Genomic DNA, 21,010 nt, shown 5'->3' on the forward strand with positions numbered 1-21,010 from the left:
TCTGGGTTTTCGAAATGAGAGTGATGGTAGGGGCTGGAAGAAGGAGAAGTTATCTTGGGAACTCTAGTTCTGTTTCTTCCTGACCTGTTGAAAGGATGGAGTTGACGATCCTTACAAAACAGAGTTGAAAGAATGAGATGGAATTGTCACTTCGGAGAGGAGGTTTGGGTTGAGGATGACGTACGTCCGTGCACGCGTCTGCTCTGTCGCGCCTTTTGCCTAGTACCTACATGCCTTCTTTCGTCTCTTCACGAGCATTCATTGACTTATCCCGAAACTCGCAGCATCGCCTTGCGCAATACAGATCACTGTGTGACTATCTCCTATGTGGCTTGCTTGATGAGGCGCAGCATGGGGATGACGCTAGCGCGAATGACTCATTTTTGCTCACTGTTTGTGCCTGTGGCCCTAAGCTCGATTCAGACAAAGACTCATTTTCCGCGAATGAGCCCAGATAGTGGAAATATACATACGTATATATATCGAGAGTTCACGAGATGCAGTATAAGTATTAATTCCAGCTTACCTGTCTTATCCAATTATACGTCTCGTCTTTCCTAGTTCATTGCATTCTCAGATACCCATTTCCCTTTTCAATTCTTCCACTTCACCAGCAATCATTGCGACAATCACTATGGCGGCAATTGAAGAAGCTTCACGCCCGATCGCCATCACTTCGCAGGAGACGGCACTATGCATCATTCCTCCAATAGAAAAATGCAGCGATATCGACCGGCTACGAGAACTATACGACAGAGCCCACGGCAAATGGCCGCCGCATGTCAATCTAATTTATCCTTTCGTGGCGCCAAAATTGCTTCCGCAGGCACAGCAACGAATTCAAGCTCATCTCAAAGAGCATTTAAAGAACGCTGAGAATCTGGGAGTCAATTTAGACCAAGCCGGATTCTTCAAGCAGCGAGGCAACAGTACAATATTTCTCCACGACAGTCAGGGCTCAAGGGAAGGACCTTTGGCAACGCTCCGCTCGTTGTCTCTACGAGCGCTCAACCAGCGGGACTCCCCAGCAAACTTCCATCTCACAATCGGACAATCAGAGGGTAGTAGCGAGTCTTCGCGAGCATTCTTGTTGGCGAAAGCGCAATTGCTTCCAGCTCTAGAACTCGACGTCGGTACTCTGGCGATTCTTGTTCGGCAAAAGTCTGGTGGTGCGAGTTCGTCGACGCAGGGGATGAGCTTGTGGGGCACAATCGACATCCCTGGTACACAGCAGACATGGAGACCTCAAGATACGGACTATTGGCTAAGTCAGCCGAACGTCGCTGTGACTGGGATCAACCTTGATAACACAGATAGTAAGGGCGACAAGACTGTGTCGCAAGCCATGGATCACGGAGTACAACCTGGCAGAACTCGCCATTTCGATGCTACTTCTAATCGGTGGTCACTAGCGACGGAAACCGTTATCTCCCCGGACAGGCCAAGCAATATGACTGTCTCCAGCTACAATGTACTAATCGATTCGGAGTACCCACCTGCGAGAGACCGAGATGTACTTCTCACGACCACAATTCTCTCCAATACAGCCAAAGCGGATATTCTAGTCTTGCAAGAAGTATCTGATGATTTCCTGTCATATCTACTGGGACATGATGAAGTGAGGCATGAATATCCATTCGCGTCGCATGGCCCGCCTAATCAGTCGGATGTCGGACCGCTTCCCAGCCTGAGGAATATTGTCATTCTGAGCAAGTGGTTGTTCAACTGGAGTTTCTTATCGTTCCAACGCAAACACAAAGGCGCTGTAGTAGCAACCTTTGAGTCCGTCCCTGGATCAGATAAGATGCCGCTGGTCGTAGCTGGTGTCCATTTGACGTGCGGGCTAACTGACGGTACTGTCGCAGCGAGGAAATCACAGCTGCAGATTCTGTTCAATCGCCTCTCTAAGCATCATAACGACAGTGCCTGGGTGGTTGCCGGCGACTTCAACATCCCCACGTCTTCACATACTCTCGACACGGCCATCAAGGACGAGAGCGTTTCAAGCCAGACTATAGCGACACTCTCTAGTTTTGAAATGATGATCAGCGATGCGGGTCTAGTCGACACATGGTCTGTTGCTCGCATCGAAGAGACAGATGAACTGAGCGCGCATAAAGAGGAGGACCTTTCCGAAGGCGAAGAAGGCGCTACATTCGATCCGCGCAACAATGACCTCGCCGCTGCTACCTGCGGTACACCGCTCGCCCGGCCTCAACGATACGATAGAATCCTCGTTCGTTCTCAGGGTACGCTGCGCGTTGGCGGATTCAACCACTTTGGTGTACCGCAGAATGTTGATGGCACGCAGATAGTCGCCAGTGATCACTATGGGGTGAAGGCTACACTGCGACTCATCGATCCGAAGGCCGAAGTAGCTGACCAGAGTGACGAGCTCAGCAGTTTTCTTATAGAACACAAACGTGCAGTCGAGAGCATGGCAGATTCCAGGGATATCATCTCTGCACTAGAAACGCACGCCATGTTTCCAAGCGACGACGAAGCACATCAGCGGCATTGTGCTTTGTTACTTTTGAAGCAGACTATACTCGAAACCACCGACGACCACGTCTCAGCTGTGTCTGCCATCCCGATGGTCATTGTTCCAGTGGGCTCCTACGCTCTGGGCGCGTGGACGTCAACTTCAGACATCGACTGTCTGTGCATTGGAAGCATTAGCTCGAAGACGTTTTTCAAGCTTGCTCGTCAGCGATTACACAAAGCGGAGAGTGCAGGCATACGGATTTTGAGGAAGGTGGAGGCGGCTACTGGAACGATGCTGGAGCTGTCTGTGAACGGTGTTGCTATGGACTTGCAGTATTGTCCTGCTGCGCTTATCGTTGAGAGGTCAGTTGTAACAATCTGTACGAGGAGTGTGGATGCTAACGTGTTATACAGGTGGTCTGAATTCCGCAACATACCGCCATCCGACCCGATATTCAACCTTTCCATCCTCTCCTTACGGAAACTCAAACCCTACCGAGACCTCCTCTACATCCAGCGAACACTACCCTCTCTCTCCGCGTTCCGTCTCGCATATCGCTGCATCAAACTCTGGGCCACACAGCGAGGTATCTACTCAGCCAAATTCGGGTATCTCGGCGGCGTACACATCACGCTCATGCTGTCGTGGGTGTGCAAGCGACTTGGGCATATTTCAGGCTCTGTCACGGCTGCAGACCTCGTCGCCAGTTTCTTCCACCACTACGCGCGGTTTGATTGGGCGAATGAAATGGTGTTTGACGCCTTTTTCCACAAGCAAAAGCCGCGCTATCATCGCTCGCAGAGGGAGCCTGTGGTTGTGCTGGGCTTCCACGCGCCGAACTCGAATGTGGCTCAGACAGCTACACTGCCGAGTTTACAGATCTTGGTTAAGGAACTTCAGGTTGCTGATCAGCGGTTGGATGAACCCGGCATGACGTGGGCGACGTTCTTTGGGGAGCCGAGTAGCTCGGCGGGTAAGATGGGTTACGCAGCGGTTGAGTTCCTGCAGGCACATGATAGCTATGTCAAGGTTGACATCCAATTCTGGGGCCGCACACTGGCTAAAGGTAAAGGGCTTGTTGGGTGGGTTGAATCGCGAAGTATTTCACTCGTCGTTGGTAAGTCAAGTCTTCACATAATCGTGCTTTGTCCTTGTACTAATCTTGCGCAGACATCCACAAATCGCTTCCAGACCTGCAAGTCCGCATGTGGCCTGCGCGCTTCACCGATAACGAGCAGCACGAGTCCGACGGGAGCACCGACTACCACGGCTGCTACCTGATCGGCCTCATGCGGAATCCTGATGCCGCACCACTCAACAAAGAAGAGCGACAGCAGTCCAAACAAACCCTCGACAAGACTCTCGATCGCTTCGTCACCCAGCTGAAAACAGACGAGAAGAACTACGACGCAGATACATGCTACATCAGCGCCTCGCTCGCGCGCCCCAGCGCAGTCCAAGCCATACACCTCGACGCCCGCGAATGGGGCTCCTACGCCGCCGACACGGACCCAGACTCTGACTCCGACGACGATATAGACGACGTAGACGACGAAGCACCCACCGAGCCCAAGCCACGCTCCCGTACCAAACCCACATCTACATCCACACCCGTGTCGAATTCCAAACTCCGCCCAGCAGCCGACGTGCTGAATCGACTCAGGTGGGACCCGCATCTTGACGCTGGCGAGTACGTGATTGGGTATGAGGATCGGTTCTTGGGCGCTATGGAGATCGGGCTCGAGAGGTGGAAGACAGAGCAGACGGATGAGGAGTTTATCCCGCTGCATCGCGTGCTGTATTTCAAGAAGAAGGGCGGAGAGGAGGGGAAGGGGGAGGTTGTTTGGGAGAGGGCGACGAGGGTGGATCGCGTGTTTGGGAGTGGGGTTGGGGATGGAAGGGGTGAGGATGAGGTGTAGGTATGGACTGCAGGCATGGACTGTAACGGTGAATTTTAACGACTTGTCAAACTGCGCTGTTGTATTACGAGGACTAGCTGTTCTTTAATGGGTATTTTCACTTCGATTTCTCTCGCCTGGCAATTCGTGTTTTCCTCAAGAGTGAGGAGCATGTTCAAGTCGCGTCTCTTGATCTGACGTCATGTCTGATATTAACTAAAGAACTAGACAAGTCGGCAAATGAAGGAGTGGTAAATCAAAAAGCACGTAATGTAAAGGCAAAAACAAAAAAACATAGCAATTGCACGCGTACAATTGGAAGGGAAGGTGAAGGCGTTCCTATTTCGAGCCCGCGCCGCATTCACGCTAGCAAGGGTACATACACACAGAGGGTCCCCAACCTCCCCACTCCTCTCTCACCTCACTCACTTCTGCCCCTCGCGCAACCCCCCTCGCCTACTCCATCACACACACGACACAATGCCGCCCAAGAACCAAGCAAACACGCCTCGCGGACGCGGACGCCCCAAGAAACTCGCGTCCCCGCCCGCAGCTCCGGCCGTCGACGCGTCGGCAACGCCCAAGAAACGCGGTCGCCCATCAAAAGTCGACGCGCTGGAAGTCGCAGCTGAGTCGCCTCGCAAACGCGGTCGTCCTGCCAAAGTCACAGCTGAGGAAAGCGCGCCTGTGGTTGAAAATACGCCCAAACGCGGTCGTCCCGCCAAAGCCACCGCAGCAGCACCTGCCGTCGACGAAGTTCCTGCTACCAACGATGCAGCGCCCAAGAAGCGCGGACGTCCAGGAAAGGCGCAGACGCAAGCAGCAGCGGAACAAGTGCCCGTCACGCCTAAGAAGCGCGGTCGTCCGGCCAAGAATGCTGCAACCCTTGATCTAAACCGCGTCGCTGGCTCCCCGCGCGTCTCGAAGCGCACGTCGCCGCGCTCCAAGCCCGTGGCCAAACAGGCGAAGACCGCTGCCCCGCCGCCGCGCATAAACCCGCGCCTGCGCTCCAAGCTGCGCACGCGTGTTCCTGCTGCTCAGAAGGTGGAGGCAGCGCCGCAGCCAGCAAAGAAGCGCGGCCGTCCGGCGAAAGTTGCGGAGCCTAAGAAGGCGGTTGCGAATACGACTGCGCGCAAGGCATTGGCAGTAAAGGCGAAGGCTGCGCCTGCCCCACGCAAGCGCCGCGGGTACACGGCCCTGGAAGTCCCGGATAAGTTCTCCAAGCAGGTCAAGCTGTTCATTCAGGGGTTATACGACGCTGAGATTCCCGATGCTGCTGCTTCTGAGGAGGAAGGCGAGGCTGAGGTTGACGCGCCGGTCGAGGAAGATGGGAATGCCATGGCTTCCAGCGAGCAGGAGGAAGAACTAGGCAGCCCCTCTCTCACCGCGGAGCAAGATCAAGAGCAAAACGAAACTTCCGACGTCGACGGCGATGATGATGAAGACATCCAGGAGGAAATCATCCCCGCCGAACTTCTGCAGCCAGATGACACCGAAGACGATGTTTCAGAGGAGGAGCTTGGGGGCGATGTGCTCTCTGCTCCGGAAGCGTCTTCTCCCGCGGTAGACGAGCAAGTCTTTGTCCAGGACGTCGTGGTCGAGGAAGTCGTTGTAAACAAGGGTGTGCCTTCTAGCGCTGCATCACTCGCTTTCGACGGGGATCTTGCAGGTGCACTGACGGGAGATGCTAGACCGTCTGGGATGTCGATTTTCGCCTAGAGTTTGGGATTCGGTTTCAAGGTACAAGGAGGTGGGATTATCTACTTCTTCGAGCAGGACGACTGGCGTTGAGAAAGTCCAGGATGGATCGATTAGTCTCTGCGCTTTTCTTACAGCGTAGCTTTCGCGTCTATGATCTCGTCTTCTTTTCTGGATGCGGATAGATCTACCGTCGCGCGACGTGGTGGCATGTCGCGCTATTTCAAGGCGTTTTTTGGGGCTTTGCTCGGGTGCCTTGAGCAATGGGAGGGGTTAGTGCATACATATTCGAATTCAAATCTACATTTTTTTCTATCCATTGCTATGGTTTGGGCGTGTTGGTGTGTTTGCAGATTCAACCCCGACTCTTCGACACCGCACAAACTCACACGCTGGTGCATGGAGGGCAGGAAAAAGCTGAGCTGAGGAAGGACTCACTTGGTATGCAGACATGCCGCACGAGCCAATTATATCCTTTGTATATAAGTCTGACGATGTCGGCGGACTGTCTGTCCTCTATCACATCGGCATGGCTATATCTCGTATCCAGTACGACTTCCTCAGGCAGAGTCATGAACACACGCTTCTATCAACATATACTCATCTACCATCCACCAAGCCAACAGAAACACCCTAGAAAATTCTACGATCTATAGGATATCAAAACCAAAAGCCATCAAACCCCACCCCAACATTACAACAAAAGTTATCGATGAACAGATCCAAAACAAGAAAAGAAAAGAACTCGCCAAGCCAGCCCTTGCACATTACTCCGCCTTCTTACTCGCCTTGGTCCTAAGCTTCATAAGCAAAAACACCATCGCATAACTCGACAACGCAAAGATAACACAAATCGCCGCATCCCGCCACCCATAGTAATACTCCTTCAGATTCAGCGTGTACAAGTAATCGCTGCCAACGCGGTACTGGCACACTCTACAATCAGTCGTCGCGTCCGGGTTCTATTACTAACATTAGCCATTTTCATCACTAAGAAGGGGGCATGGAACTTACGATTAAATTATTCCTCGCCCCCGGCCCACTCAGCCACGCATCGAGGTACTGCGCACATGTCTGACCCGCGGGGGGCGAAAAGCGCGCGAGTTCCGCGTCGGTGCAGTGTACGGGCCAATCGTAGTCTGCGAAGACGAGCAGGCTGCCCATGAGGTAAGTGAAGGGATTTAGCCAGTAGAGCCAGTAGCGCCAGAAGGCTGTTATCTGCAGAATCACTGTTAGTGGGGTTGTTCTTTATCAGTGTTGAGGTAGTGGTACGTACCTGATCATATGGTACCAGAACGCCGCAGAACGACGCCATGGTGCCGATGAGTATTGGGTTTATCAGCGAGGCGAATACGGCGTTTGGCGCGTATGCGGCGACGAACTGCCCGATGCCGGTGTATATGAATTGGTAGACGAGCATGACGAAGAAGGATGCGCCTGCTTTGTCTGACGCGCTGGGGAAGCTTTGTGTGTAGTAGGAGCACAGGAAGTACAGCACTGCTCCGAGGATAAGGTAGGGGATCTCCGAGACGATTAGACCTGTGGTGAAGGCGTACCAGGAGTACATCTTTGACTTCTTCTCGCGCGTCTCGTAGATGTCGCGGCGGTCGATGAAAAGGGGTTGCAGCTGGGCCATTACACCGGGCGCGACGAAGATGTAGTTGAAGATAGCGAAGAGGACGAGCTGCTGGTCTGCGACGGAGGTGCCGAGCTGCCAGAAGGAGAAGCCGACAAACAGGCCTATGCCGGTGTGGAGGGCGAGTTTGTTGTTGACGTAGTCTGTGTTGCGGAAGAGGCTGACGTTCATGCGCTGCGTTACGAGTCTGATTTGGGTGCCAATAGGGGTGGCGAATTCGTGGCCGTCGTCCTTTGTGCCTGGTTCCTTGCCGGCGGCGTCGGAGATGAGGTGGTCGAGGTCTTGAGTCATTTGTGCGGCTTCGGGGGAGTCGAGCCAGACTTGGTGCCAGTCTTTGCCTTGGGTTGCGGTGACGACGTCGATCATGTGTTCTGCGGGGTTTGCACCTGGTGGGCATTGTTCACCGTTGCGGCCGAAGTATTCTTTGATGGTGGAGGCTTGGTCGCCTATGTCGCCGAAGTAGACGGTCTTTCCTCCACGCGCGAGTAGCAGTAGTGTGTCGAATTGGGCAAAGAGCTGGGCAGACGGTTGGTGGATAGTTACGAGTACGGCCTGGCCAACGTCGGCGAGTTTCCGGAGGAAACGGACAGTGTTGAAAGCTGCCTGGCCATCGAGACCAGATGTTGGCTCGTCGAGAAAGATGAGGATGGATGGTTTTGATACCAGCTCAACACCAATCGTGACACGCTTGCGTTGCTCGACGCTGAGGCCGGCACCCACCCTGCCAATAAGAGTATGCTCCAGATCGTGCAGCTCCAGAAGATCAATGATTGTGTTGACATAAGCAAGCTTCTCTTCACGGGGCGTATCGCGACTTTGGCGGAGTAAGGCTGAAAACTCGAGCGCTTCCCGAACGGTGGCGAAAGGCTCATGTACATCGAGTTGCTCACAGTACCCGGCAGATCGTTGGAATGACACAGGAAGTGGGCGACCATCGACAAGAATTTCGCCATGAATGGTACCGTCGGTTTTTCGTTGCGCCAGGACATCAAGCAGTGTTGTTTTGCCGGCTCCAGAGGATCCCATGAGTGCGCCGAGCATGCCTGGCTTCACATAGCCGCTGACTTTGTCGAGCAGGGTGCGATCTCCCGAAGGCGTCTTAACAACATACGATAGGTTCCTCCAAGTGAAGACGGACGTGTTGCGCACGAGGTTAGCCCCAGTGTTCTCCTCGGGTGTGTTAGTAGCATCACTTTCATCAGCTGCGAAGCCTCGCTGAGTCTTCTCGGTAGTTTGTGCCTCCTCATCCTCTGCAAGCAGCGGGACCTTCTTGTAGTTCTCGCGAGGAATCAGGAGCGCTCCAGTGGAGCCAGCGGCATCGTCCCAGCGCTGCGTGTTGTATATAGTAAGCCCCACAAAGAGGAACCACCACGCGAAAAGGATACCGACGTTGCGCCAGATGTTGGAAGGTGAGTAAGACAGGCTAGCAAGGTAAGCTTCGCCAGTCACCGAGGTGGCGCCTGGAGTAGCACCTCCTACTCCGGAGCAAGCTTGGTTTGCAAGGTTCTGGTACTGGGGTAGGTAGTTCGGTATCAGGTTGGCGTTGGCACATGGAATGACCGTGTCTTTAAACTCGTTTGCCATCAGTGACTCAAACCCGTATGCCATGGGGTTGATCCAGAAAATCCAGACGAACCAGGGGTGCATTGATGGCTTCGGAATTTGGTACCCAATGTATAGAATGGAGGCGGTAATAGCAAAGCCAGATACTTTGGAAGCAGAGTCGAATGTGGAAAATGCCGCTCCGATCATACGAAAAAAGGCTGTCATCACAAATGTCGTGAGGTATACCACGAACCAGGCAGTAAAAAACGCCGCCGCCGTTGCTTTGAGAGCAGTCATCCAGTAAAGAACCACCATGAATGCAGAAACTTGAAACACTAGAGCAAGTGTTAGAATCACAAATAGTGCTGACTTCAAAGTGACTTACATAATATGGGAATATCTGCCGCGACCTGTGCAATGCAGAAGGCAGCAGGGTTGAAGAAGGCAAAGTTCTTCTGCTTAGCCAAGATCGGACGTCCGGCAAAAGAATCGGTGACCTCGGACATGGCCATGAGAGAATTGAACAAAAGAGCCAAGAATAGCGCGCCTCCCTTCACGAAGAGGCCAGAGGAGTTGTCTGGCGCATTGTAGAAAAGAGACCCAGATATGATGGCCTGAGCCAATGCCGAGGACTGTTTGATGATGAACGTCGCCTTGTCTCCCCAGATGATCTGATATTGACGAATGACACAGGCTTTTACTTGATCCACGAACGAGACAGTCATGGGCGAAGACTTCTGGAGATGATTGGACTTGTCTAGGCTAACCGCTTCGGTGAAATTTTCAGTATTTGTCTTAGCTTCATCTGACGTGGGGTAGTCCAGTTCGCGATCCATGGTAGATTTTATGGACGACTGGCGATAGGCCTGCTCGAGCTCAATGTTGGTGCGCGGGAAGCGCGACTCGAAGTCGGGATTGATTTGTCGCTCGCTGGGAACTGTGACGCCTGTAAGGTAGTCGGCCACGTTGGCTGATTGGGGTTAGCTTCTTGATGAAGAGTACAAATGCAGTCAATACTAACCTCCTTCACCACATACAAAACCTTGCGCCTCCATGAATGGACGCGCCTCCTTTCGAGAGCCATAGAAGATCTGCTTGCCTTCATCAAGTACCAGGACTTTGTCGAAGAGATCATAAATTCCATTACCGGCCTGATAGAGCGTGACGACGGTGGCGATACCCATGGCATCTGTCAAAGATCGTAGAGCTCGTGTATACTCAAGAGCGGTGGATGCATCCAGTCCTCGAGTCGAGTTGTCCCAGCACACGACACTCGCTCGTGTGCACAGCGTTTCTATGATTGAGACTCGCTTTCGCTCTCCACCAGAGACACCACGGACGAACGCGTCACCGACCTTCGTGTCCTCAGTGTGAGATATACCCATGGAGTCCATCAAGAACGACTTGAACTTCTTTCGGTAACTCTCGCGGCTTTCTACATCCTTTGGTAGTTTGTTCGGAACGTTGAGTCGCGTAGCGAAGTCCATCGTCTTCCCAACTGTGAGGGTGGGGTAAAACAGTTCCTCCTCTATTCAGGTGAGAACCAAATCAAGAGTCAATACAAACAAAGCCACGTACCTGTATTCATCACGATGTAACCTCGATGCTGCAGTGCTTCCTTAGCGCCAAGGGTGCCAAAATGAACGTCTCCATCGATTTGAGCAAATCTGATAGAAGCAAGATGTTAGCAAATGACCGGCTAAAATCTGTCAAAGCCAAGGCTTACCCTTTCCGCTTGTTGGCCAGCATCTTCAGTAGTGTAGTGCAGCCAGAGCCTTATTGATGTCAGTAAATACTACATATTCCCTCACTATTGAATCGTGCCGCACTCACCAGGTCGACCAAGTACAAGTAACATCTCTCCAGGCTTCACGCATCCAGAGCTGGAATCCAGAATTGTCTTCAACGGTTTCTTAGCACGAGACTCTTTCATCTGTTGCGGGATATTGAACTGGCTCAAAACGTTCTCTTGCAACACCGAATCTGACGGAACCACTTGAACTGTGAGGTCCTTCCATGTCACTCCAAGGCTTCTGCTCTCCGCCGTGTCGTTAAGTTGCATCTCCTTTACAGATTCGTCAAGTCTCCAGGGTTCGACCTTCGTCCTGACGCTGTCGCTATCGCTAGGGTACTCATCTCTCCACTGCTCCTCTTCTTGCTTCCGCCGCGATTCAGCGGAGAATGTGCGAGAAAGAGCGCGGAAGAGGACATCTCCAGTACCAGCAGTCATGATGACTAACGATGAAAGTGTTATCTCGCTCTATAGTGGTACGTCTGGACAACTTTGGGGAAAACCAGCGTTGGCTTGGAACGCCGCTGAGCGACGAGGAATGTTCGACGGAAGCAAAGGAAAGGACAAAAATCTGTATTAAGAAAACAACAAACGATAAAAAGTACGCGGCGCTATCTACTTAACTAAAGGGATTCTGCGCGGCTCGTACGGAGACCATTTGCTAGTGCGATCGCTAGAGATCAAGCCTCTCGCTAGCATACTCCACTTGAATTCGTACAACACGTTGTGAATTCGGCCGACGGAGCTGGAGCACGTTATCGGAGTTAACTGGAGAGCGAGTACCTGAGACAGCAACCCAACGATCGACATGGAGTCAGCGCGGCTTCTGCTTGCGGCAATTCATCATCGTTTGGGCTTTGATTTGACGTAGATCTAAGAATGTCCACGCTAGAGGACATGACTGAAGCCTCTGACGGTTGTGCCACAACAAGGGCGAAAAGCCTCAGCCGCTTGCCATTAGCATCTGTACATATGGAGCTCCAGACTTTCTGTTACTATGCCCGATACGGTTATCAAAATCTCCAAAAGCGCCGCGCGCGTAGATTGCGGCAATGAGAAGTGTCGTCACCGTGCAGTGAGATATCGGTATTCGGGGTGTAGGATTTCCGCCTTCCAGGCTTGGCGCTTCTGGAATGTGTCCCAGATTCGTGGATAGACATGCTGGATCGGGAAGTGGGGGTTTGTACTTGGTCGCTGGCTCAGTCGCACTGCTCGAAAAAGTTCCTCTGGCAATGTCGTATATCGACAACCAGAAGATGTTGTTCACGATGCATTGCGACATGTTAGAAGGTGTTCCATGAGCGGAAGCTTGCAACGCACCTCTCCTACGCTAACTACTTGCGCTGATAGCTGATGACTGTGTCCAGGTATGTAGCATGCCAACGGTCGTGGTCGGGGAGAGGATGCTCTGTCGCGTTGTGTTCGCATTTAGTATACTGGCATATGCCGTTGACTACCAGTGTCAGAAACGGGGATCTACCAGGTCTATGTCCGATTTGAGAATAGATCCGCGCCGCATGAAGCCTGCGATGACAAAAGCTCAACGGCGGCTCCACCTGCGTAAAGGAGGACGTGGTTTGAAATCAAGCGGGAGATGGGATCTGAGAAGTCCGCCTTCCGGCGCTAGTCAAGATATTCTGTACAACACAAATTGCAACATTGTGCACTTGATACATCAATCAACAATACGAATGAACACTGTTTATTATTATTTTTGTTATGTCCAAGCTAGGTCTTTGTCTTTTTGTTTCATGCTCATCGCTCTTGAGATCTTGCATGCTGTTGGGCAATCACTGTTTCCAGAAAAATATCGCGAAGATCGTTGTTTTGTTACCCACATTATCGTACTTACGCGTTGTAATACCCAGAAAACATTCTTTAGCTGTTTTTCAAACTCCAACTCGATTCAAAGATCAGCCTACTAACTAACCTTTAAGCATCGCTTTTATTCTTCTTACATACAAGCTACTTCCCCCCATTTAGGTTTTCCAGAGAGGCGTCGAACAGGCCAAGCTGGTCTAGCCCTTACTATTGTTCGACCTCAACTCCACAGTACAAGATGAGCTTCCAGCATCAACCTTTCGTACAGGAACGGCCCTTTAGATGAACACCATATCACACAGTTCATTCATCGGGCAACAATTGTATTCCCCCTCGATTTTATACCTAGAAGCCTGGCAGGGTCCTCATATTTCGATTTGTAAGCGTAAGGACTATGATCAAGGATTTTTGTAAGGGAAACGATTGTGCAATTAGTGCGCAGGTGTTGTTAGAGAGTGTGGTGAGATTTGCCCGGATGAGGGATGAGAGGAGGGTTACGTGAAAACAGGAATCTTATACATTCTAGAGAGATGCACACATGTTTGTTGTATTCGTAGAGAAGGTAGCGAAACTGTGATGCTGATTTATTGAACAGAATGAGAGGCTGAGGAAGAGAATGAAGCAGTGTCGTCCTCATCCACCTCGACCTTTCGGCAGATCACGCATCAACGTCTTCCTCAAACGACCTGATCAGCTGCACCACCGAGAAGATGTCCTCAGGGCACATATCACGTTTTTTATCTTGTGCCAGAGCATAGGCCACTCGAACGACGTTTTTGATCTGCCGACCATTCATGTTGTACTCGACGGCTTTGTCAAGAAACTGGTCATCGACCCAAGCCGGAAGCTGTTGAGCCATGCCTTGCTTAATGAACACACACCACAGCTGACGTTTCGATTCTGTTGAAAGGTTCGGATAAGCGATCTTCAAATGGATTTGGGATTTGAAAGCTGGATCAATCGTTTCGGCTCGGTTAGTGGTGAGGAAGAGTATGCCCTCAAAGTACTCAAGAACGCGCAAAAGTACTGTCGCCTGTAAGTATGACCATGATGAGTGACTCTGAGGTGACTGACCGGATACCAGTTCATTCCTCTCTAGATCATTGAGGCTTCTTTCAGCCATGAACACATCTGCTTCGTCAATGAGCGCTACCGCATTCCATTTTACAGCCAGAGATAGCGCAGCAGTGAGTCGCATCTCCGCGTCTTTAACACCCAGGTCACTGCAGTTCAAAGTGTACAACGGCCGCTGCGAAAGGTCTGCAATGCTCTCTAAAAATAGGGTCAGCGTGTCTATAGATTTTGCGTAGAGGGATAAAGTAGGCACTCTACCAGCTGTGAAAGTCTTTCCTACACCAGCAGGGCCGTGAAGCAAGAAGATGACTCCCTTGCCTTTGCCCTTGATCAGGTCATCGTATGTGTCGGAGCTCGCTTTGGCACTTCTGACAAGAGCTGCAACCATGCTCTTCTTTTCTTCTGATAGCGCCAACATATCAAACGCAGAAGTGTTGAAGTCGATCTCTCGCACGTGGTCGACATCTAGGTAACCCCATTTCTTGGTTACAAGAGAAAAGCCCGCAACCGTGTCAGTACAGATGAGCAACTGCTCCTCGTTCAGCGTGGGTTTCTCATCAGGTTCGATTTCTATGGTTGAGCCCAGAACGAACCCTTTTTGCCAAGGGCGAAAGTTGTTGTCATACTCTTGAGTATCGATCATGACTCTTTGCCGCACCTGCCATGGTCAGTCACCCGGTTTGCTAAGGACGGTCGCAGTTACCTGTGTCACGTCACATCCTTTGCAACCGGCTGTTCCGCGCCACCTCCCCTCATACATTCGATAGTGGACACCGTGCAGCGATTCGTACTTTTTGCCTCTCGATATCAATCTTTCTTTGACGGCATCGAGTTCCTCGACATGTTCGAGTGGATAGATGAACAGGTCTTTGAGAGGCTTGAAGCCTTCGTAATGATCAATTTTGACGCATTCCTCGGTTCGGCCAAAGACCCTTCCGTTGCTCTCCAGCTGTTCCAAGTTCATGTGCCAAAATTCACGTTCCTTGTCATCCTTCTCTTCATCCATACTGACAAACTTGTAGATGCGCTCCGAATCCTGACCTTTGCGGTACACAAGTGCACCAGGTCTGAATGCCATCCAAAGTTCCTTGTAAGTGATACCGGGCTGAGCGACCTGGCCTTGCATCATGCCATCGAAGATCGAGATCTCCTTTCGGAGGGACTTCTTCATATACTTGAGACAGAACGCCACATGTTCTTTCATTGACGGTTCATCCGAGGCCTTTGCGTATTGCTCTAGCTCGTTCCGATAGTGGAATAGGCATTTTGGCTTATCGAACAAGATGGTGCTGCTGCAGGTATCAATATCGATTTCGGGGTAACTAACAATGACCTCTCTCAGGGCTTTGCAAATGAGCGGAGAGTTAATTCTCAGCGTGGTATAGTACATCATGCCGTGTTTGGTGATGTATCGAGTGAAGACAAGAGCTGCTTCCGGACTTTTCTCTCCGTCTTCATCGATTGTAAACTTGGAGCCGGTACGTAGAACCACGTGCTCGCCTTTCGAGTTTGGACGGCTGTCGTAGTTGTGTAACTCACAAAGTTGGCCTCGGTTGCTGTCCACGTTCTCATCCAAGCCTACTCCTACATATGCGAAAGAATCCTGCTCTTCTTTGGACTCTTCTTGCTTGTCGGTTATATCTTCGATAGTCTTGTTTGCAGTTTTTGTAACTTCTGTTTTAACATGTTGATCACCATCATCAACACTGTGGCCTTCCACGTTCATTTCTCCGTTCGATAATTCCTCGCTGGCTGTTGACGTAGTCTCATCGCTATAATGCTCACGTCCAGCTTTCAGCCTCGCGTTGATGTTTGGCCGAGATTTCTTGGTACTCTTCCCCTTGGCCGTAGAGTTGAACGAGACTTTAGCTTTGTACTGGGGCAGTAGCCTTGCTGTGGTTGTGAACCTGCCTCTGCCCATGTTAACAGGGTGGAAGTGGCAATGTTCGAAACTACAAAAGATTGATTGATCGGTTGAGGAAAATGAATATGTTGATCAGGCTGAATTGAAGGCACGGCGCTGGACTTTTATAAGCTGAGCCACTGGACGCTACGACACACAAGAACCCGCGTTTCCTTCCATGCCTCACTATTTCTCAGCCTGGCGTGGTTGGACTATTACGGAACCATCGCGCCTAGCCGACCACGGTGCGACCACTAACGCGGCCTACTGCTACACCACTATTTCTTACTAGCGTTACATTGGCTGGCAATCGCGCCGATAGCATGGTATGGTTGTTCCTTTATATCTTCCTGCAGCCACTTTTGCAGCATGGGGGCGTGCATATCGTCCTGAGGCGATCCTTGTCCAGATTGCGGCTCGGTGATCTGGAGCAACCAGGTACGCTGGATGCTGTGATAGGCGGGGGTAGCCTGATCACGAGAATCATTAGACATTGAAGTGGCTTGGCTCTGGAGAGATGTGAGCTCTTGTCCAGCCTTGGTTGTACCTGATGAACTTACATGATCTGCAGCGTGTCTCTGCGGTCTCTTCTCGATGGGGTACGCTGTCTTTTGTCGAGAAGCCATGCTTGCCGTAAAGTCTTGTTGCTTTCGAAGGTACTTCAATCGACACCAGGAAGTGTATACGATGAACTTGACAACTTTAGCTTGTGGATAAAGTGGAGGGAAGCTACTCGACCGTTGTGTGGTTCTAGATATGCGACGGTTGCTATCATGTTATGTATTGTTATTTGAGCATGGGTTGAGAGCATTTGCACTTTCTCTAATTGTGGCACTCTCCAAAGGTACCTGACATTTGTTACGCATCCAACCTGAATGCTTCCAACATGGTCCTTGTGCATGATGAAGAAACGCCATGTCAAGAATTTGCATATCTCAAAAGTACTGTACTTTGGGGAGTCTGTATCAACAATGACACTAACGGGCCTATTTACGTGTCAGATGCTGTTCAATACCACCTGAGAAGGCGAGTGGTTCGCTCATCAGCTCTGGGACTTCAGGGGATCTGTTCGTAGTCTCAAAGGCTGCCAATGGGATGCACCAGGACGATGGAAACGGGACACGAACCCGAAACGGGTAGAAATTGGCAACAAAGCCCCACACTGGGCGGTCTCGGGCAACCACACAGGTACCTTACAGACCAATAGTACTTTTTGTTGTTCCAGAAAAGAAGTCCGAAAGATTTGGTGGTAGGGTGACGTATGGGTTCGCTAGGCATAAGGACCCTGTGCACGGTCGCCAACCCCACAACGTACTTTCTATCTATTCTTTTTAACTACCTCCACAACACAAAGTACATGCGCCGCAGGTGAAGCCTCACCATCAGCCACCAAGCTATGCAAGAACATCACATGCCGAACAGCGCAACCGGTGAAAGCACTCACACCGCATCAGCCTGTTGCACACAACCTTCATCTGCACCCACCAGGGCATCGTAATGATGCCTGTCGCGTTCATCATCCGATGTTTGCTGGTGCATAGCTCATCAGGCAAGACCACTGACGCCTTGTTAAGAATGACGACCTAGTACTTCTCGGTTCTTTAAGGTCCCTTTATTCTGACGAATGATGATTGCGTCTGCAGGATAGGTCCGTGATAGGCTCGACATCACGGCATATCAGCTTGGCTGTTGTTTCAGCCTCGTTGAATTGAGTAGTTAAATTCAGCCGAGCCTCGCTGTTTCTTTGATTATCTGGACATTTTTTGCTCTTGCTGTACTCGTCCCATATCCTTAGATGGATAATCAGAATAACTTCTTTGCTCCTAGCGAGCAATATGCTTGGACCAACCCGACTTCGTTTGAGCAGAGCTATCAACATGGAAACCTCGCATTCCCCGTTCCAAGTTCTGGGCCACCACCAGCAGCAAACGGCTTTACTATGCCTGCGCCAGTAGTTGCTTCACATTACGTGTTCGGAACTGGGGCACCTCAAGCGGCAAGGCCTGGTGCACCTCGAACGCGTCAGAACCCGATCCCTTGGGATTTGCACCAAGACGAACTGAAGAAGCTGTATCTCGTGGACAAGATGAAGCTGGAGGACATTAGAGATAAGATGAGACGCGAGAAGTCCCTTGAAGCAACGTACGTATCGAGGTTGACGAAGCCATATACACATTGACGATGTTGTAGACCAAAGCAGTACAAAGACCGTTAGCAAGGGCCCGACAAGAAAGACACTATATTTACCTTCGGTGGTACGAAGTGGAACAGCGAGCGTGCTGAGGTGACTGTCAAAAGGGCCGGCAAAGACTCCTCAGAGATTATAAGTATGAATTTAGCGGTAAATACTCCGTCAACCACATTATAACTTGACACAGACATGACCACTCCTATGGGTGTAGTCTACGAGACACCTGCCCAGATTGATCTTACCTCGCCGGAAACCGCGCTTACGCCATACGAGGGCAACACCAATGTGGACGAGGTCATGACAATCTCATCCGGCTCGGACTCGGACGCATGGGAGTCTGATGTTGAGATCAACGACACGTCCTTGTCATTGACGTGGAATGGCAATACACGGTCGGATGTTCACAATATGTTCCTGAGTGCGAGACAACACATTCGCAGCGGCAATACCGAGCAAGCAGAGACTCTGCTCAAACTTGCGGTGCAGGGATACGGGCATCTTCATGGACCGACTCACGAAGAGACTAACATAGTCGTTGTTACACTTGCAACGCTTTGTTTTGAGTCGGATCGATTGACTGATGCTTACAAAGTCATCGAGCAAAGCTGTCGCGTCCATATCGAGAAGGCAGGAATTCATGATCGTCGCACTCAACAACACATAAACGACATCATCCAGCTCCTGCACAGCTGGAACAAAGAAGACGACGCCTTAGCCTTCATCGCCCGCGCCAAGGAGATTGCGGATAAAAGCCGCGATGGTTTTGCAAAGAGGGACAAGTCACGGCGTGAAAAATCACGCAGTGTTACAAACCACTCTCAGAGACCACGGGAAACGCTACTCCACGAAGCCAGTCGCGCCATAACCGAAGATTCCGATTCGACTCAGCTAGACTACGGTCTTAGTCTTGTTAGGACACATGCACACACCGAAGGTGAGACAACGCAGCAATTGCTTCGTCTAACTATTGAGCGTTGCGGCTTAGATACCAACAAACTTGCTATTCAACGCCTAAAAGCCTGGGCGGAGCTGCTGAAGCTATGTAACAAGGCAGGACGAGCCCACGAGCGATCGACAGATTTTGAGAATGCGCATAGTGCGTTCATCGATGTCATGCAACAGTTTTCATGGGACGAAACAACAAGAGAGAAGTTCAAACGATTTCGTCTCATGGAAACTGCTCTTGAGCTTGTAGCTACGTTTCTCTCTGCAGATCGCACAATGCAGGCAAGAGACATGTTCCAAACCTGCGAAGAGACAGCGTCGAGGGTTTTCGGTGAATACGACGAGCGTACGGTCTGGGTCCTAATCTCTATCGGCCTGGTTTATCAACGATACAAGGGTTGGAACGAGGCATCTCCTTGGTTTCAGCACGCGCTGTCTACGGCGATGGAGCTGTATGACGAGAATGATGGTATCCGAATATCTCTGGAGGAAGCGTTGGAGGTGCGCCACTTTTCATACGTCAATGATGAGGGTCGGCCCTTCAAGACCATTTTCGGCGTCAATGGTCTCAAGATCACTCCAACACGCTTGCATATGGGATAGGTGGAGGTGACAGTCGGTGATTCGGGACATGTGCTGTCTGCTTCGCATCACATTTGGAGTGCGCTGTGTGTGACAGTATCAGAATGCATTTACAGCCTTGCACTGCTGCTCCCGCTGTCTTGCGCTATGATTTCTTGACTGGCTTTTGATTTGGCTGAGCAACTAATTGTATCCTTTTGGACGAAAGCATTGAATGGTGGCACGGTAAATCGAGTCTTACATATCAATGGGAGTCGCTTGCATACTTTCAGGTAGCAGAACTGCACTACCTTTGGGCTGCAAGTGACTCCGTAAAAGCTGCAGATATAGGTTCGCTCAAGGAGCGAGCTTTGGTAAACGCTTTTGGTAAGAACGATTGTCTAAATGAAAGATGTGCGTAGATAGAGCTAACGTTTCGCCTCAGCCAGCAATGTTACATTGCTGCCTGTTGTCCGCGGACCTTTGGACCAGCAAACCACCCGATTTCTCGGAAGATACAATACGAGAAAGCGGGGTTAGCAGATGTATACGCCGCACAGCAACTTCCACTAGCTTACACAGGTGTCACATCTTTTAACCGTGGTCACGGCACGGTCATTGGTTCCTTAGCTTTCAATTTTACAAACGTGATGAGGGAATACAGAATGAACGACGCCGAATGTGAAGACCGTTGCATGAAGATCATCAATGTCAGTTGTTTTTCTTTCTTCGTATCCTTTTGTAAAAGGCGATGTTTAAAACAGCTTGAGTGACTAAAAAATCTAAACCGTCAACATAAGGCCTCGAAAAGTTAATCCTTTGAATGTTGAGATGCGTATCGGCGGCGAGGTAAGCGTAGGCCTTCCGCTTGCTACTTGCGCAATACATATCACTGCGTTAGTGGCTTAGTACTATAAACTTTGTTCGCGAAAGCTTCTTGAAACCAAACCAAACAGCGGGTAGAACCTTAAAGTCAAAGTCAGAGCTTTTACTTGCCGCTGTAGCGCGACTTAGAAACGCGGGAGCTCCAACGTCAACTTGAAGAAATGCGTACTCATCCCAAAACCACACCGAGATACCAGGTTTTTGCATTGCCAGAGGTCCAGTGCGTTGTTATCTTTCCCTCTGTTACATTCATACATCCTGTGAGTCTTGCTGAGTTGAGGTTAATCGTGTACTTGATTCTCCTTGGGCTTGACTACCACGGTCCATATTTCCCGGTTTCTCTGTCGCGCGTCTGAGAAGGGCCGACGAAGCATCGAGTAGATGACTATCAAGACAAATTACGTTACCCACCTTTTGCTGTCTCCTTGATTGGCTGAAACTCGCATTCATAAGCTACAGTTAGCCGCTGCCGTCTTCTCCGCGCCGTGGATACGGTATTCTCGCGTCTAGCCTTCAGGCTCGGACCTAGTTCTTAGCCAATAGAACAGTGTCATGCAATAGATCCCAGAGTTGAAA

At 50.8% G+C, this 21,010-nt stretch overlaps 7 protein-coding genes across 7 annotated transcripts; 3 read left to right on the forward strand and 4 right to left on the reverse strand.

The window, feature by feature from the left end:
* Positions 1–260: 260 nt before the first annotated feature.
* P153DRAFT_348224 (uncharacterized protein) lies at positions 261–4,404 on the forward strand (the record flags this gene model as incomplete). Its single annotated transcript, XM_033666199.1, has 3 exons — positions 261–2,847; positions 2,899–3,602; positions 3,656–4,404. Exons 1-3 carry the CDS (start codon positions 635–637, stop codon positions 4,402–4,404), a joined length of 3,666 nt encoding a protein of 1,221 aa, XP_033519638.1. The 5' UTR covers positions 261–634.
* A 412-nt stretch (positions 4,405–4,816) lies between these two features.
* Positions 4,817–6,396, forward strand: P153DRAFT_369945 (uncharacterized protein). The gene has a single exon (XM_033668902.1). It carries the CDS (start codon positions 4,864–4,866, stop codon positions 6,100–6,102), a length of 1,239 nt encoding a protein of 412 aa, XP_033519639.1. The 5' UTR covers positions 4,817–4,863; the 3' UTR covers positions 6,103–6,396.
* A 452-nt stretch (positions 6,397–6,848) lies between these two features.
* Positions 6,849–11,492, reverse strand: P153DRAFT_299690 (ABC transporter; the record flags this gene model as incomplete). The annotated part of the gene is made up of 8 exons (XM_033664294.1): positions 6,849–7,043; positions 7,096–7,299; positions 7,358–9,597; positions 9,648–10,232; positions 10,284–10,790; positions 10,841–10,929; positions 10,989–11,037; positions 11,096–11,492. 8 exons carry the CDS (start codon positions 11,490–11,492, stop codon positions 6,849–6,851), a joined length of 4,266 nt encoding a protein of 1,421 aa, XP_033519640.1.
* Positions 11,493–11,666: 174 nt separating this feature from the next.
* On the reverse strand, positions 11,667–12,617 carry P153DRAFT_110491 (uncharacterized protein). Its single transcript, XM_033661899.1, has one exon. The coding sequence runs from the start codon at positions 12,334–12,336 to the stop codon at positions 11,998–12,000; it is 339 nt and encodes a 112-aa protein (XP_033519641.1). The 5' UTR covers positions 12,337–12,617; the 3' UTR covers positions 11,667–11,997.
* Positions 12,618–13,533: 916 nt separating this feature from the next.
* P153DRAFT_300167 (AAA family ATPase) lies at positions 13,534–14,592 on the reverse strand (the record flags this gene model as incomplete). Its single annotated transcript, XM_033664315.1, has 3 exons — positions 13,534–13,901; positions 13,950–14,147; positions 14,208–14,592. 3 exons carry the CDS (start codon positions 14,590–14,592, stop codon positions 13,534–13,536), a joined length of 951 nt encoding a protein of 316 aa, XP_033519642.1.
* P153DRAFT_110524 (uncharacterized protein) lies at positions 14,520–15,932 on the reverse strand. The gene has a single exon (XM_033661900.1). The coding sequence runs from the start codon at positions 15,868–15,870 to the stop codon at positions 14,617–14,619; it is 1,254 nt and encodes a 417-aa protein (XP_033519643.1). The 5' UTR covers positions 15,871–15,932; the 3' UTR covers positions 14,520–14,616.
* Positions 15,933–17,647: 1,715 nt separating this feature from the next.
* On the forward strand, positions 17,648–19,591 carry P153DRAFT_360258 (uncharacterized protein; the record flags this gene model as incomplete). Its single annotated transcript, XM_033666908.1, has 3 exons — positions 17,648–17,994; positions 18,124–18,179; positions 18,231–19,591. 3 exons carry the CDS (start codon positions 17,648–17,650, stop codon positions 19,589–19,591), a joined length of 1,764 nt encoding a protein of 587 aa, XP_033519644.1.
* Between the last annotated feature and the right edge of the window lie 1,419 nt (positions 19,592–21,010).

This window comes from Dothidotthia symphoricarpi (assembly GCF_010015815.1).
Source record: "Dothidotthia symphoricarpi CBS 119687 unplaced genomic scaffold P153scaffold_20, whole genome shotgun sequence".
Lineage (NCBI taxonomy): Eukaryota > Fungi > Ascomycota > Dothideomycetes > Pleosporales > Dothidotthiaceae > Dothidotthia > Dothidotthia symphoricarpi.